At 33.1% G+C, this 18,478-nt stretch overlaps 1 protein-coding gene across 12 annotated transcripts in view; it reads right to left on the minus strand.

Annotated features, from left to right (window-relative positions):
* The window catches only part of RYR3 (ryanodine receptor 3), an 833,777-nt gene that overhangs the window by 449,378 nt on the left and 365,921 nt on the right, over positions 1–18,478 (minus strand). For all 12 annotated transcript variants that reach the window (XM_074235022.1, XM_074235021.1, XM_074235020.1 and 9 more), the window contains 3 exons: positions 17,089–17,224; positions 14,976–15,071; positions 8,132–8,250 (listed from right to left, as the gene is read on the minus strand). In XM_074235022.1, coding sequence (XP_074091123.1) covers positions 8,132–8,250; positions 14,976–15,071; positions 17,089–17,224 — 351 coding nt within the window. The remainder of the gene's footprint in view (positions 1–8,131; positions 8,251–14,975; positions 15,072–17,088; positions 17,225–18,478) is intronic.

Genomic DNA, 18,478 nt, shown 5'->3' on the forward strand with positions numbered 1-18,478 from the left:
TATCCACCTCAGAGTCTTTCAATCTTAATTGTCCCTCTATGCTCAACTATATATATATATATATATATATATATATATATATATATATATATATATATATTAGGGTTTTGCAAGGCAATGGAGTTAAGCGGTTTGCAGCTAGGTAATTATTAAGTGTTTGAGGCCGGATTTGAACTCAGGTACTCCTGACTCCAGGGCTGGTGCTCTATCCACTGTGCCACCTAGCCGCCCTCAACCATATAATTTCAAATTTGACCACAATTTGGAGGACACAACAGTGACTTCTATGGGAAGGGGAAAAATACTGTTCAGAGAGAACACAGTGATTTGACATTTATAGACCTTGGTACTGAAGCACAAAATGATGAGTAAACATTTAAGACTTAAGTCACAGAGACTTTTGAGAACCTGTAAGGGGAAAATAGCAGTACAAGAGATATTGAAGTTTTAGTTTAGGCCCAATCAATTCTGTGTTGCTCTTAAAGCAATGCAATATATGCATGAATGTATGTTCACACATTTATGCAGAGAAAATATGGTAGAAATAATGCCTTTTACATTTTGCATGTTAGGTCAAAAAGCTGTCAGAATTATTTGGCCTGGTGTGATGATCTCCTATCAGTCTCAACTATGACAACCTGAAATTACATTTCACTTTGAAATTTAAGTTATACGGTGACATACTTTTTCTTTCAAAGGGGTCTTAATTCTGGACAATCATACCTCCTGTTATAAATCCTCTAAGAAAAAAAATCAAATTATATGCTTCACATCCATGAGTACAATTTCTAAAACCAAGATAAAGTTCAGCTCACTTTTCAAAAAGTATTCAGAAATTTTCAAAGGGAAATTAGGAACTGAAGGTAAAAACTGCAAATAACACTAAGGATCAACTCTCTAAGTACATTTTAGCACTTTGACTTAGGCTATTGGTGTTTTTCTTTTTTCTATAAAATAGAAAGGATAGTAAACAAATTTGTATCTAAATAATATCTATTAAATGTTTTGTAGCTCTGGTTAAAAGAATCTATAATATAGATTACATGGTTTTATTAATAAGTCCCCATGGAGAAACATTTGATTAGAGTAAGTATTCTATCACTATACTGCACTGATATTTGTAGGTAGTTATTGGCTTATGCTTCTGTATTGTTTGAGTACATATCATTTATTTTTATTACACTTAGTAGGAAAGAAGGAACATATTGGCATGCAGAGAAAAATGGTTCAAAATACTAAGCTTCATGCCTATTCATTGTATTTGGGAAAGTAATTTGAGATCATATTATATTCTTTTTATTCTTACCAAGTGTTCAAGTCTATGACTCACCTACTTTCTAAGGATTCTATGTATTAGTTAAACAACACTGCAGAGAGAGTTCAATTCCTTTTTTCCCAAAGATGCATTTGTAATTTATGGCAACAAAAGTTGATGAGAGATTAGAAAATGTGAGCCTCAGCACAAATCAACTTCACTCCCTTAGGGGGACACAACTACTTGCTCTCATCTTTACCTGTTCATCTTAGATCTTAAAAATAAATTGACCCTTGATCTACAAATACCATTCTGACCATCAGTTCTTGGTTTGATTTACCTTAAAAAGTTTATGATACTATACACATGCATATGTTAGTAAGTTGTAGGAGTATAGAGCAACGTCATATAATATACCACAGCTAATTTTTTTGTCTGTCTTTTGTGATTTGGGAAGCTGAAATCTTATAACTGGAAAGAATTTCTAGAAATCATCTGATTAGGGAGATGAAATAAATATCATATTCACTTACAGAAGAATTAAATGAGACCCAGAGGGGTCTAGTAATTTGTCTTACTAGTCTATACTACTAGTCAGTGATAAATTCACAAGGTACATAGATTAGCATTTAGGAAATCTCTTACTGAGTTGTAATGGGATCTCTATTGTTGGACTTGGACTGCATTTGTATACTGACAAGCTAGTTTTCTAATGAGGTTCTATTTTATTCATTTTCTGATATATATATATATATATATATATATATATATATATATATATATATATACTGTCTGTCAACAGTACTTAAAGGACAGAAAAAAAGTACTGAATCAATGTATTTGGTCTTGCATGATACCTAGAGCTTTATTAAAGATTTAATAATTATGACAATTGGAAAAGAATGGTTTAAGATTTTCCAAGCATTTTATATAGTTTCAAAACAGTCCTATGAAGTAGCCATTAGAAACTGTTATCTTGGTTTTAAAGGTTAGGAGACTGTGACTCAGACTCGGTTGTATCTTCATACAGGTAGACAGAACAGGAGGTAGATGTTGTACCAGGTTTCCTGGCTTAACATTCATAACTTTATACTATACTATACCCTAGTGATAAGAAAACCTTAGGTCTGGAAAATAAATTGGAAACTGTGATCTCTTTTTTTCTTGATTGATATTTTATTTTATTTTTCAAATTACATATTATGAAATCTTTTCAACATTCATACAAAATGCATATTTTTAAATTACATAATTTCTGTCCACCAACCCTACCCAGCTCCCCCCATCCCCCTTAAGTGAACTGGTGAACACTGTACATATACAGTTGTGTTTAACATGTTTACAGATTAATCATTTTCTGTATAAGGAATTAGAACTAAAGGACAAGAAAGAAAATCATGATATAGGAAGGAAAAATATAAGAGAAATTTTTAAAAAAGAGATGTAGTATTCACTCAGATTCTATAAGATTTTTTGTTTCATTTTATTTTGTTTTTCTTCCTCTGAATGTGGATAGTACTGTCTGTAACAGGTCTCCCAGAGTTGTCCTAGTTTTCTGAACTTAAAGGAGCTGCATCCATCAAGGCTGATCAACTCACAATGTTATTGGTAATATGTATAATATTCTCTTGTTCTCTGGTCCCTTCACTCAGCATCAGTTTTGGTAATTTGTTCCATGATTCTCTAGAGTTTGATCATTCATGGATTCTTATGAAATAGTACTTCATAATATTAATATACAAGAATGTTCAGCTATTCCCCAACTGATGAGCATCCCCTCAATTTCCAATTCTTTGCCACCACATAAAGGACAACTATGAATATTTTGGAACATGTAGGACTTTTGCCATTTTTTATGCTTTCTTCTGGATATAGGTATAGAATTGGTCAAATAGAATATGGATCAAAAGGTATGAACGGTCTGTTGCTCTTAGGGCTTTGTGACATAATGCTCTCAGAATGATAGGATTAGTTCACAACTCCACAAAGAGTTCATTAATGTATCAATATTCCCACAACCTCTCTAACATTGATTGTTTATTTCTGTTGGTTTTATTATTGGTATGTTCAATTATGCTGCATATTTTCCTAATAGTGAATCATCTCTGCCTACCTGGTATAAATCCTACCTGATCATGATATATTGTCCTAGGAATAATTTGCTCTAATTTCTTTGCTAAAATTTTATTTAAGATTTTTGCATCAATGCTCATTAGGGAGATTGGTCTATAATTTTCTTTGTCTATTTTAGTTCTTTCTGGTTTAGGTATTAGCACCACATTGGTGTCATAAAAGTAATTTGGCAGAACTCCTCCCATTTTAAAAAATAGATTATGTAGAATTTGAATTGTTCCTCAAATATCTGGTAGAATTCACTTGTAAATTCATCTGGACCTGGAAACTTTTTCTTAGGGAGTTTATTTATAGTGTCTTCAATTTCTTTTTTCTGAAATGGGGCTATTTAAATATTTTATTTCTTCTTCTGTTACTCTGGGGAGTTTATATTTTAGCAAATATTCATCCATTTCACTCAGTTTATCAAATTTCTTGGTATTCAGTTGGGCAAAATAGCTCTGAATTATCTCTTTAATTTCCTCCTCATTGGTGGTGAGTTCATTTTTGAAACTGATAATTTAGTTTTCTTCTTTTTTTAAAATTATATTAACCAAAGTTTTTTTATTTTATTGTCTTTTTCATAAAATCAACTCATTTATTAGGTCAATGCTTTTCTTGCTTCCAATTTTATTAATCTCTCCTTTGATTTTCAGAATTTCTAATTTTGCATTTAATTGGGTATCTTTAATTTGTTCTTTTTCTAGCTTTCTTAGTTGCATACCTGATTTATTTTTCTCCTTCTTTTATTTTATCATATAAGTATTTGGAGATAGAAAATTTCTCATAATTTTAGTATATCTCAGTGTTGCAATTTATTAAGTTGTTTAGTTTCCAATTTTTGATTTAACATTCCATGAGCCTTTATTACATTTAATTTTTATTGCATCATGATCTGAAAAGTATGCATTTATTATTTCTGCATTTCTGCATTTGATTGTAAGGGTTTTTTTATGCTCATTAATACAAGGTTAATTTTGGTATAGGTGCCATGCAGGAAAAAAGGTATATTCTTTCTTATCTCCATTCAGTTTTCTCCAGCTGTCTATCATATCTAAGTTTTCTAAGGTTTGATTTACTTTCTTTACTTTCATTTTGTGATTAGATTTATCTAATTCTAAGAGAGGGAGGTTGTGGTTCCCTATTATTATTGTTTTGCTGTCCATGGTTCCTTGTAATTCATTCAGTTTCTCCTCTGGGATTTTGAATGCTCTATCATTAGTGTATATGCCTAATATTTATAGTAATTCAATGTCTATGGCACCTTTTTAAAAGATGAAGTTTCTTTCCTTATCTCTTTTAATGAGATCTGTTTTTTGTTTTTGCTTTGTCTGAGACTAGGATCCCTACCCTTGATTTTTTTTAACTTTCACTGTAGCACAATATATTTTGCTCCAGCCTTTTACCTTTACCTTGTGTATATATCTCTTTGCTTCAAGTGTTTTTATTGTAAACAACAAATTGAAGGATTTTGGTTTTTAATCCATTCTGCTATAGGCTTCCATTTTATGGGAGAGTTCATCCAATTCACATTTACAGTTAATTTACCTCTGTTATCTTTTCTTGTTTGTACTTTTCTCTTTTCTTTCCTCTTATTCCTCCTCCCAATGTTTTACTCCCTCTCCCCTTTAGCTTTTATAGTTTCTTTCAGTTTACTTATACCTTCCCCTTCCCTTTTATCCTTTTCCCTTTTCTTACCTCCCCCACTTCCCTATAGAGTAGGATAGTTTTTTTTAAACCTAATTGGGAATATATATTATTCCTTCTACTATAACAGTTCTTTGTGCCTCTTCACCTGGTGTTATTTATCCACTAATGTTGAACCTTTTCCTTCTTTTTGTTTTCATTGTTTTAACCATGTCTTGTACTTACATCCCTTTTGTTATTTTATACTCCTTTATTTGATCAGATAGAAATACTATCAAAGTACAACCAATCAAAGATTGCTTGATTGCTTGAAGACTTCAAAGTACTATCAATCAAAATACAATAAAACAAAGGTTGATTGATTGCTTAATTGGATTGATAAACAACATTGACTCAGTCACTAAATACTCTCACCTCTTCTGTCTCATTACAAATAGACTTCTCAAGATTCATGAATCACATCAAATTATTATCACTTTCTACCTTACCCCCCCTTTTCAAGTATCCTCCATGACATAGGGTCCTCATGACCCAAAGCACTATAGAAAATCAAATCATTTCATGAATCATTGGTATCTCACCTCCCCCATGCTTACTCCTTTCAATTGTAGCCAAAAATCTTTTCATGTCAAGTTCCTCTAAGTATATTCTCTCCTTCCATCTCTATAGTACTCCCATCATAGTCTTACAGCCCTCCCCAAACAAAGTATCAAAGTATTCCATACTCCCCCTTTTAACTCTTCAACCATGGCACTGAAGTATGGATTAAGATAATATCACCTAATCTAGTCCAACCCTTCTAAGTAGTTTACATCCTTTGCACTAATGGTATGACAAACCACTAAGTATCTAGTAGTCACTTCTGATTTAATTAAGAAGTATAGGACCTCTAAGTACTCTTAAGTACACCCCGAAAGTCTCTCTCAGGAACTTGATAATTGATTATAAGGTAACAGAGACACTAGCACAGGACCACACAGCATAGGTTGCCCTCATGAGAAAGTCCTGAGAGCTCAATGAGCAAGACAGAATTAAAGTAGGTCAAAGGAAATGTGAGACATATAAATTTAGACTAAACACCCCAACTTTTCACCTGGACTATTTGTGCATGACCTGTAGTATTGTTCTGAGTTCATATTGTTCTGAGCAGCCACAATCAAAGGCATTTAATTCCTGTCTTTTTTGATAGGACAAAAACCAACCACACCTATATTCTCTAAGTACAAACTCTTCAACTATATTTAATCTTTTAACTATCCTCACAGAAATACAAATCTCAAGAGTTATAAACCCTTGTAGGGCTATATACCATTTAATGTTCTTGACTAACATTTGGTTTTTTGGTCCCCCCCCCCCCCTTTCTGTTTATCTTTTTAAATGCATCTCTGGAATTGTGTATTTGAAGACTGAATTCTCTGTTCAGTTATGGTCTTTTATCAGGAAATTTTGGAAGTCTTCCATTTTCATTTTTATTTTCATTTCATCTTTTCCCCTGATAGAATGTGCTGAATTTTGCAAGGTAGTAAATTCTTGGTTGCAATCCAAGGTCTTGTGCCCTCCAAAATATAGTTTTCCAGACCCTTCAATGCTTCAGAGATTAGTCCTGTGTAATTCTGATTGTTCTTCCTTTGTATTTAAGTTGCTTCTTTTTGATTGCTTGCAGTACTTTCTCCATTATTTGAAAATTCTGGAATTTGGCTATGATAGCCCCAGGAGTTTTTATCTTTTGGTCCCCTTCTGGAGTAGTTCTATGTATTCTTTCAATGGCTATTTTTGTCTTCTTGATATAGTAGATCTGGACAGTTTTCCTTGATAATTTCATTAAAGATATTTTCCAGGCTCTTTATAAAAAATTTTCTTTAGGTTTTTTGCGAGGCAAATGGGGTTAAAGTGGCTTGCCCAAGGCCACGCGGCTAGGCAGGTACTCCTGACTACAAGGCCAGTGCTCTATCCACTGCGCAACCTAACCGCGCCCCCCCCCCCCCCGCCCCAAGCTCTTTTTGTGATCTAGGCTTTATGGTACATCAATAATTCATAAATTATGTCTCCTGGATCTATTTTCCAGGTCGTTTGTGTTTCTTAAAAGGTACATTACATGTTCTTCAATTTTTTTTTCAACGTTTTTGACATTGATGGAATCCTGGTGCCTCATAGATTCATTGGTTTCTATTTGTCCAATTCTAATTTTTAGGGTTTTATTTTCTTCATTTAGCTTGTGTGTTTCCTTTTCCACTTGGCTAATTTTACTTTTTGCTTAGTTGTATTCTTTTTTCATTTGACCAATTCAAGTTTTAGATGAGTTACATTCCTTTTCCAGTTGGTTGATTTGGGTTTTGAAGAGTTACATTCTTTTTCCAATTGGTTCCTACATGGCTCTCATTTCCTTATTCCATTTTTCTTCTTCCTCTCTTCTTTGGTTTTTATATTCTTTTTTAAGCTCTTCTATGAGGTTTCGGATTTGAGTCCAATCTTTAAGACTTATCATATAGGTAATTTTTCACTGCTTTCTTCTTTTGAGGTGGCATTTTTATCATCTCTATCTGCATAGTAGTTTTCTGTGGTTAGTACTCTTTTAGAGTTTTTGCTCATTTTGGGGGTATAGGGAGTTTAGACCCATGTTTTTGTTTTTTTTTTTTTTGTGCTGGGGCTGGAGTGTGATCCCTGGTTTATTGCTGGCCAAAGTGTTGCCTATGCAGAGATGTGTTTCCTTCTTTATGTCCAGGTTCTGCCAACCTAGTGGTTTGTTCCCAACCCAATCCTGTCTTTTGTCCCTGTGTTCCCAGGGTTTATATTTTGTGGGGGTTGGGAGACTCCCTGCTGGCTTGCTGTCTAGCTGCCAGACATGGACTACACTGTGGCTAAAAGCCTCTGGTTGGCTTCCCCACTCTTCCCCTGAAGTGAGACCTGAAGATCCTCCATGGGAGTTCAAATAAAACTTGGCTGCTTTCCTAGTCTTGTTGTACATTAGACTTGTGGACAGCTTGTGAAACTAAGAAAGAATCCTGCCAACTAATCTTTCTGTGGAACCGAGACAATTCTTGCAAAAGTGGTCTGCACCCCTGGAAGGAAGGTAACACATCAATCTGAATAACTTATTGTTGTTCTTCCCATGCCTACCTTATGATTGCGGCCATGCTTATCCAGAAGAGAAATGATGGACTTAATGTGTCCCTCTGATATCAAATTTAAGGCTTCTGGGCTTTCAATCAAGATGCAGTGCAATACTTCCAAAATGCCTAGATGAAAGTTATAAAAATCATTTGAATGTTTAATGATCTGCAGTACTTAATAATATTTAGAAAGCAAAGAATGAAAATATTATCTTGAGGGAAAATAAATATCAACTTACTAAATCTATTTAATGTCTCAAGATGACAGATAAAATTATCTAAGATGGATGCTAAATATGAGACAATCCAGTCAGTGATATATAAGTAAATGTAATTAATCAATTAATAAAGAGTAATTACTGTCTTAAATATGAAAAGAATGTTGGAGAGTATAACTTTTATTTATTTAAACCAAGAAAATTGTTGATTAAAAGTACACATAGGAAAATTTCAACAGTTTAAAGATCATCTCCTTTAAACAGTACCTGAATTTAAAAAGAGCCTGAATTTTGCCATCAACTTTATTGAAAAAAGCAGGTAGAACTGCTTCAAAAATTCTAACTAACTCTAAATTAACTGAGAACAGATATTGTTTTCTCTTCCCTTTGTTCTTGTATCTAGGTATCTTGGGTAGTTCCTTGAAAAGAGAAGGTACTTTTAAAACATAATCTAATTAATAAAACTTTATACTTTCAATTCATAATCTCATAATGAAAATCCTTTGGAGATCAATTACTTGAGTCCTGGGGTTCCTCAATACTCTGATTTGGATTTTCTAAGGTTTATTTTTGTTGCATCAACAACTTACAAAATATCCTGTTGACAAAATAAAGTGAACAAGTTCAAAACTGATTTCATTATCTTTCCTCTAAAACTCTCCCTTCTTCCCATATTTCAAGTCATCTTGATGCCAACCTTGACTTTCCACCTACACTCAACTACACACACCCAAGTTCTGTCTTTTCTTCTTTGCAACAATATATAACTTTACCTTCTCTCCTCTGGCCCACCTACCTATTTCAAGCCCTGTACTATTTTCAATAGCCTGCTCCTTGGTCTGCCAAGTCTCTTTCCTCTCCAGTTAATCACATGTTTAGCTGCCAAAGTGATCTTCCTAAAATGAAAATCTGACCATATCTACTCAATAAACTTCAGTGGCTTCCTATAATCAACTATAAAAATTCTGCTTTGTTTTTAAAACTCTTCCAAACCTTGGCCCCTTATACTTTACCCTAGTCTTCTTCTGCTTTACTCTATTCTATGTATAGCAGCCTTCTTGCTCTATGCTTGCACACAAAACTCCATCTTCTCATTCTAAACATTTTTCCTAGTCCCTCTCTCCATTATCAGAATTCTCCCTCTCACCTGTCTCCTAGTTTCTTCTGCTCTCTTCAGGTCCTAGTGGAAATCCCAACTTGTCCAAGAAGTCTTCCATATTTTTCTGAATGTTGCTAGTACCTTCTCTCTAATATCATTTCTAATTTACCTTGTGTATATCTTATATGTTAAAAATTATTTACGTTTTGGTTTCCTTTCTCCCTAGCTCTTTAATACCAGGTACTATTTTTGTCTTACTTTCTGACCCAAGGTTTAATGAAGTCCCTGGCAAATAGTAAACACTTAACAAATGCATATTGTTACTAAAACATGTTAAAAACCATTTGGACATGACAGAGCAAGGCAGAAGGGATGAAAAGGCACAAAGCAGAGAAGAACCTTAGCCCATGAGGACTATCCCCTAGATATACTTGCTAAAATATAAGCCATCTAGAATAAATTAAATGAGGAGGAACAAAAGCATTTCCAATTTGCTGAGAAGAATAGCATTTATTATATCACCTCTCACATTCATGGTTTGGAATGAAAAACCCCACGATCTCAACTTTTACTAATGATGATTTCTACTGTAGTTCATCAATAAAGTCTCTGGCTATGATAGAGAAAATTTTTCAAAAAATTAATTAGAATGATTCATTTTCTTCTTTCGGCCAAAAACTGATGGCACTAAACAGAAAACAAAACAAAATAAAAAAACCACTAAAATAAACTAACAATAGTGGGAAGAAAGAGGATTGCCAGAACTAATAAAAGTGAAAACAAAAAGCAAGATGAGGATAGAGTAGAAAAGGAAAGAATCAAAAAAGAAAGAGAAAAGTGGAAAATGAATTTGAGGTAAACACAAAAGTCTCCTTCCTCAGAAGAGGAAGGAGACTATTATAGAACATTAAATTATACTTTTAAGAAGGAAGAAAGGGAGGCCGGAAAATCTGGCAGAGTAGAAGACAGCACAACCATCTCTCTTCCTTCAACTACTTAAACAAAGATCAAGAAAACACATTTAATTAAGTGGTAAGGGAAAAATCCAAGGGGGAAAAAACCAAACAGTTCATTTTTTTTTTTTTTTCAGGTCAAGTAAGCACAAAGAGATAGCTGCAAGCCTGTAAGTGGGAATCCATCCAAGAAAATACCTACACAAAGCTTTTTTTCAGGGAATCTGAGATGGGTCCTGTAGTTGTTTAAGAAGAGGGAAAAGAAAGAAGACTGAGTTGGCAGCTGTACCGCTCTAACACTGAATCAGTACTACATATCCAAATGCAGATGGAATGTTGGGACCTAGAGTTGAATGACAAGACAAGCAGTGGTCTAAAAGTCTTGTAGGTTGCTCTAATAAAAGAGCAGGCTATTGGATTCAGTTCATAAACTCATGTTGAGGTCTAGAGCTGAATAATCATTATGATTACTCTATTACTCTGACCTTGGATCAAGATAGATTCGGCTCACTGACCTGGATCTGGGCTTGCCGATAAGGAACCAGGGCAAGAACTCTGTAGAAGTGCAAGCTTATATCAATGTTGCTTTGATGCAGGGGCAAGTTTATGATTTTAGCCCATAGACATATGGAGTAGGGCTAACAGGTAACTAGGTCAGGGAATGAAGAAGCAGGGATTAGTCTACAACTGTTGCTCTGAATTTACAATGCCTTATGATTAGCTGACAAGGCTGGGCCCACAGCTGTCTACTGGGCTCCGATCAGGGTGGGGAAGCTTGCAGTTATTATTCTTAGTCTCAAGCAGGGGTTGGGAAACTAAAGTATAGACCAGATGGGCATAGTTAGGAGTGTTTATAATGTGTTGAACATTTGTAGCTTTCAGTCACCCTTGTTATTTTTGAAAAAGAAAACATTCAATAATGAGAAAAAGCTGTGGCAAGACTTCAGATAATATAGATCAAACTCATACAAGTCTCCATTATTCCTTCCAAAAGTACACAAAGCCTAACCCTGTCACAAAATCCCAATTCAGAATATGAGGGTAGAAGAGTGAATAAATGAATAAAAAACATTATTCATGATCAAGAATTGTTATGGAACTAGGCTTGAAAAAGATACAAACCAAGAAGAAGAGAATATTCCACAACCTCTAAAAGTAAAGACCCAAATTTGAAGCACAGCTTGGTCTCAAGGTCAATTAAAATTCTTGAAAGAAATGAAGCAAGAGCCAAAAAATGAAAGATGAAAGAATTAGAAAAGTAACAGTTTGACATAAAGAGGTACAAAACTAGATCAAACAGTAATTTCATAAGAAACTCAAAATACTAAAGCCTAAAGACTTTTTAAAAATGGAAGAAAATGCAAAGGTTCTCATAAAAAAATTTAGTCTGGAAATAGACCTGGAGAGAAGGATGGAAATATAAGGATCATGATCTATCCAGAATAAAGATCACAAAAAGGACATCCATATATGATGTTTTAAGAAATTTTGAATGAAAACTGCCCAGATATATTAGAACCAGAGGGCAAAATGAAATTAGGAAGAATCCCCTCATAAGATACTAAAAGAAATCCCAAGACAAAACTCTCAGTTACATTGTAACAAATGTTGAGCTTCAATATTAAGTAATTGGAATAGACTACAAAAGATATGAACATGTACTTGAAAAAGGATATGGAGGACTATTTTACATTCTAATAAAATATTTTTCCCGAATATCATCAAAAGTCATGGGGAGAATTAGATAGAGGACCTGAGAATGATTTTATGATGTTTCAATTATTTTAAAAGAAGAAAGGAAAGACAGAATAGGGGAGTATAATTTGCTAGTGAATAAAAGAAGAAGAGCAGGGAAACTTATTATATCACATAATCAATATGATTAAGAAGGCTATACAAAGTACTATTTTTCACCCAGTTATCTATTTCCTTCATTTAATTTTGGCTGCATTAGTTTGTATGAATGATTTTCTTAATCCTTTGTTCTGATTCTGAACTATGCCCCTATTCATACATATCAATGGTAATTTGTTTATAATACAATTCCGTATCTTTCACTTATGTGGAGTTTTTAACTGGTATATATTATCAGATGTTTGTCATTACCTAGTTTCCTTCAGATTACTTTATTCTTTTCTCAGTATTTTTATCAAATAGTGTATTTTTAACCCAGAGAGTCATTGGGTTAATCAAAACTAGGCTACTGAGCTTGTTTCCTTTTGATACTGTATACCTACTCTATTCCACTGATTGCTCTATTAACCTATATCCATTTTGCTCCTTACCTGTTCTGTAATTTATTTGAGATCTGATACTACTATATTCCTTTTCTTCCTCTTTTTTCATTATTTCCCTTGAAATTCTTGATCTTTTGTGTATCCAGAAGAATTTCTTTTTTATGTTTTTTAAATCTAAAAAGTTATACATTAGTAGGTTTGGCACTGAATATGAAAATTATTTTAGGTAATCTTAAAATTTTTATTATATCTTCTCAGCCTACCATGAGAAGAAAATATTTCTCTAATATTTTAAGTCAGTATTTATAGAGTATTTTCTTACATTCATATATATATATTTGGTAGGTAAAAATCCAATCTGAAGTTAATTTGAATGAAATTTCTTTTTCTATTTTTTCCTCCTGAGTGTTTTTGGCAATACAGAGAAATAATTGGTGGTTTTTATGGAGGTATTTCACATCTTACAACTTAGTTATAGTTATTTTAAAAATTATTTTATTTAACTTAAATTTTAAAAATTAATCAAGTGAAATATTATATATCTGTAAAAAGCAATAATTTCATTCCCTCCTGCATATGGTTTTTCCATTAATTTCATTTTTCTTATTGCTATATCAAACATTTCCAGCACTATATCAAATAGTAATGGTGATAATATAATCCTTGTCTCTAGTCTTATTGAAAAGGCTTCTAGTCTTTCTCCATGACGTTGGTTTTTGGATTTAGATAGATATTACTTATCATATTAGGGAAAGATATGCTTTCAATTAGTCTTTTTTATTTTATTTTATTTTATGTTATTCTATTTCATTTTATTTTACTTTATTTTATTTTATTTTATTTTAGGATTTTGCAAGGCAAATGGAGTTAAGAGGTTTGCCCAAGGCCACACAGCTAAGTAATTATTAAGTGTTTGCGGCCGGATTTGAACTCAGGTACTCCTGACTCCAGGACTGGTGCTCTATCCACTGCGCCACTTAGCCGCCCTTAGTCTTTTTTTTTTTTTGGATAAGAAGAATGAGTATATGGTATCAATTAATGCAATCATATGAGTTTTGCTATTCTTGTATATAAAATGGCTTTCAGTTTTTGAATCAACCCTGAATTTTAACTCTCAACTGGTCAAAGTGTAAATATCAGTAAGTTGGGCAGGCCACAGCACAAGTCTCAAGGCTAGAGGCTATGGGGAAAGGAAATATTGTGGGATTGATACAGATCAGCTTCACATACTCAACTCACAGCTCCTTCATGGTGCTCTCATTTCATTTATAAAATTATTTAAAGTCTTTTCTTTAACTTTTGCTTTATTTCTTCCATGTATTTTATTTGACTTCACACCCATGCCAAAACTGTGTTTTTAGTTGATATTTTGATTGAAGATATACTGGAATTATTCTCTTCTGAATTTTTCTTTTGGCATACTTGTCTTCATAATGGCTTTTTCTGTTGGGATTATTTTTGTTGTAGTATACTCATACTTCTACACTTCTTGAATTGGGACTTTGTATTAGGGTCAGGTTCTACACTCTTCTGGAGGAAATATCTGGACTTTGTTTTGCTTTGTTTAATTTCTTAGGTCTTCTTGTTGACATTGTGAATTGGTCCAAATAGTCTGGAGAGCAACTTCCAGAACTCTTGCTCAAAGAATTACTAAATTGTCCACTAAGGTCAATTATAATCCACAAAGAAATCAAGGAAGAGAAAAGGAACTCATATTACAAAAATATTTATATCAGCTATTTCTGAATTGGCAAGGAATTAAAAATTAAGGAGAATGACTGAACAATCATGCTACATGATGGAATGTTACTTGGGAAGATTTGTTTCTTGCAAAATGGAGTGAACAAAACCACTAAAGGAATTTACAAAGCAGCAACAATAATGTAAAGTCAAACAACTTTGAAAAAATTAAGAATTATGATCAATATAATGACCAAACACAGTTTCAAGACCACCAAAAATGCAGCATGCTACCAATTTAACAGAGTAGTGATGGATTCAAGATGCTGAAAAAGATAAACATTTTTAACCTTGGTCAATTTAGGTATATATATATATATGTTTTCCTTCACTATGATTATATAGAAGATGGAGAACTTCACAGAATTTACACACTGATAAATGACAAATGAAAAGTTGGGACTGATGAAACTCGCTTTGTGAATGAAACCTTGTCTATAAGAAATTCAGAACCTTATTTCTGCTCATTAAAGTTAATATTTTTAATATTTGTTACAAAATGATCAGTTACAGGAATTCATGATGATGTCTTCCACAAGAAAAAAGAAAAGAAAACTTTTTGTTTTACCCAATTACAAGTTTCCTATCATAACCTATTTCTTACCTGAGGAAGATTCCAGTCTGTCCAATTTACTAATCAGCCAATCAAGGTTATTGGAGAATTGAGCACAGTTATTTCTGTTACCACGAATGAGGGCGGCTGAAAGCAAGACAAATTTAACTTTACAGATAAATGACCAATGATGGTGAACCTGATGAATAAATATTTTAAAGAAAATTCCTTGATACTTAAATTGGATAAAACAATCCTTTGCACTTCATCCCTTTGACATTATTATTTTTCATTAAAAATTAAAATATTCAAAAATTTCCAAAAGATGGAGCATTGAGGATCAGAACTTTGATTTTGAAGATTTGAACTGAAATCTCAGTATGTACTTAAGGGGAAAGTAACTTCCCATGTCTAAATTTCCTAATTCATCTGTACTATCTACCCTATCTACCTCACAGTATTCTCAAGGAAAGTGCTTGATAAACCTGAAAGTGCAGCATCATTATATTTTATAAAGCTATCATTGAAAAAGAGTGGTATTAAAACCTAAAAAAACCAAAAAAACAATTGGGGCGGCTAGGTAGTGTAGTGGATAAAGCACCGGCCTTGGAGTCAGGAGTACCTGGGTTCAAATCTGGTCTCAGACACTTAATAATTACCTAGCTGTGTGGCCTTGGGCAAGCCACTTAACCCCATTTGCCTTGCAAAAAAACCTAAAGAAAAAAAGTGGTATTTTGTCTTTCATATAGTTATGAACTTTTCAGTTTTCCTTATTTCTTTTTTAAATTTCCTTATTTCAGTTATTGCTTATTTCTTTATTTCTTTTTGAATTGTTGAGGAAATTTATGGAAGTAGTGTCACTGACTTACATTTTCTATTCCTAGATGTTAAGTTAAGGAGGCACCCTCATACAGAAGGAATATAATTATTGTCACTTTAGAACATCTGGGAAGACTGATGATCCAAATCTGGTAAAATGATCAACCTGAGAGTAACTTAGAACTTTATTCCGTCTGGTAGTGCACAATATGGCTTGTGGAAAAATGGTAAGAATAAAAGGTGAAAAATCCACTCTTTAAAGTCTGCTTTCAAACCTATGCTTCATCCATTTCTAAGCCAGGGAACTAATTAGTCAGTTAACCAACAGGTATTTTATTGAATCCAAATCCCATTTAATCCTGGTCATCCATGAAGAAAAACAAGTCTATTTCTTTCTAATACAAATAGTATACTGTATTAGTTGGAAGTTGGTCAGCTTGTCTTTCCTAAATTAATCTATCCTGTTTCAGAGTCCTAATGGATTTTACTGCAGAAAGTGGACTATACTAACTAGATTAATTATTTTCCCCTTGAATCCTCCATACTCCAAAATTTGATTATCATGAACCTCTGAATTTGTATTCAACCCCATACCACAATTTTAGTCTTTGACTTTAACAACTGACAAAAGGTAAAAAGAAAGGAGTAACACTGGTATATGCTTAAGTCCATGTGTGTGATTCTCATTCTCACTAATACTTTATGTTCGTATAGTGCTTACAGTTTGCACAATCTTTCATGTATATATAAAAAGAAAAGGCTTAGGAAACATTTGAGGGAGTTATCATTATCTCCATTTTTTTAGATGAACTAACTGATTCTTAAAGAGATGAAGTAAATTATTCATGGCCATATGGTTAGTAAAAGGAGAACATATTTTATCTTGGTCATTAACATTCCTGCTTTAGTGTTCTTTTCATTAATAGAAAAATCACATTGACAAGTTAACAAAGAATGGCCACAAAGTAGAAAATGAAAAGATACAGTTTTAGATTTTTTAAAAAAATAATCATCTTTGGAATGAGCACAATTGAAGGAATCATGGTGCTACAGTTTACTTGTCCAAATAATTTGAGACTCATTCTAGGACACATCCAGTTAGCTGTGTAGATACAGTTATCCCTACTCTCAATTTTGGTTCTACAATGCTTTACCTTGATGATAGCCAAAGTATCAGAATTGTAATTGGTCAACATGATTCATTTCTGGGTATTAAAAATGGGTTTAATAATCAGCTTTGCTAGGTAGTCTTTGACACTTCAGTTTTGAACTGAGAATATTCATCCTTGGTTTATAGTCCACTTTGAATCTCTTCTAATTGAAAAGAAGTTTCCTGTGTACTCACCTAGCAATTGGTAGAGGAGGTTCAGAATTTCTTTCCAAGCTGTACCACTTTCTTCCCTTGCAAATCCAGTAAAATGTGCTACACTGTTGTAGACATTTAAACGATCAATGCAATTTAACACAAGGGCCAACATTCCCTTGGGAAAAAAAAAAGAGTTAGGGGAAGGAAAAATTCCTGTTTAGAAAATCCCATATCCTGGGGGCAGTTAGGTGTCACAGTAAATAGATTACTGACCTTAGAGTCAAGAAAACCTGAGTTCAAATATGACCTCAGACACATAATACTTACTGAGCTGTATGGACTTGGGCAAGTCACTAAATTTTATTACCTTGCAAAAAAACAAAAAAATGGCCATCACTGGTCATTTTCCTTTAAACACTTTAAAATTTAAGGTTGATATTGCTAATATATCGATGTCTCCATTGTGTGTGTTTTGTGGGTGTGTGCATGTGTATTTTCTTAAAATATATGCATTGTTAAATAAATTATGTGTATATTTATTTTAAAAAATACATTTTGATTCATCATAAACAGCATAAATTCAGGGGATGAATCAGCACTTTCCCTTGATTTGTTTGTTCCCAAGTGTTTAAATCAATCCAGGGACATCCTGAAGAGGAAAGAGTGTGAATTAATTTCTCAAAAGTCTGTTTTACACCAAATGGATCTGAAAAACTTAGAAATAGTTTTAGATACAGTACTTTTCAATTAAAAAAATAGACTCAAGTAATTCTATTCAAACATAGCTGAGAACATATATGATTCCTATAAAGGGGGTACGGAATTATGAAAAATAAAGACCATAAAATATTATTGCAGCTTTACTCCATGTTAAATAGCTACATCCTACATTTATTCCAGAATCCTACATAGAAACACCAAATGTATGATTCAGCAGTTAATGTGATTTACAAAATTCTCCTTTGGCCCCTGCCTTGGTGCTGACTTTGGAAGTGAGGTGATAAGCACACCACAATTCACTGTTATAGAAGTGGAAGTCAGCTACTAGTTTGTTTCATTGTTTTTTTTTTTTTTTTTGAAAAGGGAAATCTATTTTAAATGAACTTTCAATAGCATTTGTAGTAGTAAAGCATTAAATATAAGATAATTTGTATGTACTATCTTGGTTAGAAAAAAGTCAGTGTAATTGGAAATAATCAAGTAACTTGGATTTTAAGAATTCCTGTGAACTACCTAGCTATGTGGCCTTGGGCAAGCCACTTAACCCCATTTGCCTTGCAAAATCCTAAAAAAAATAATAATTCCTGTGATTCCATTTCATTCTTCTCCCCACTATTCTCAACTTTCCTCTTCATACAATATTTGTTTAGAACTATAAATATGAATAGCAATTCAATGAACATATTTTGGGTTCTAAGGTCAAAGCCCC

This window comes from Macrotis lagotis, chromosome 4 (assembly GCF_037893015.1).
Source record: "Macrotis lagotis isolate mMagLag1 chromosome 4, bilby.v1.9.chrom.fasta, whole genome shotgun sequence".
NCBI classification, from domain to species: Eukaryota; Metazoa; Chordata; class Mammalia; order Peramelemorphia; family Peramelidae; genus Macrotis; species Macrotis lagotis.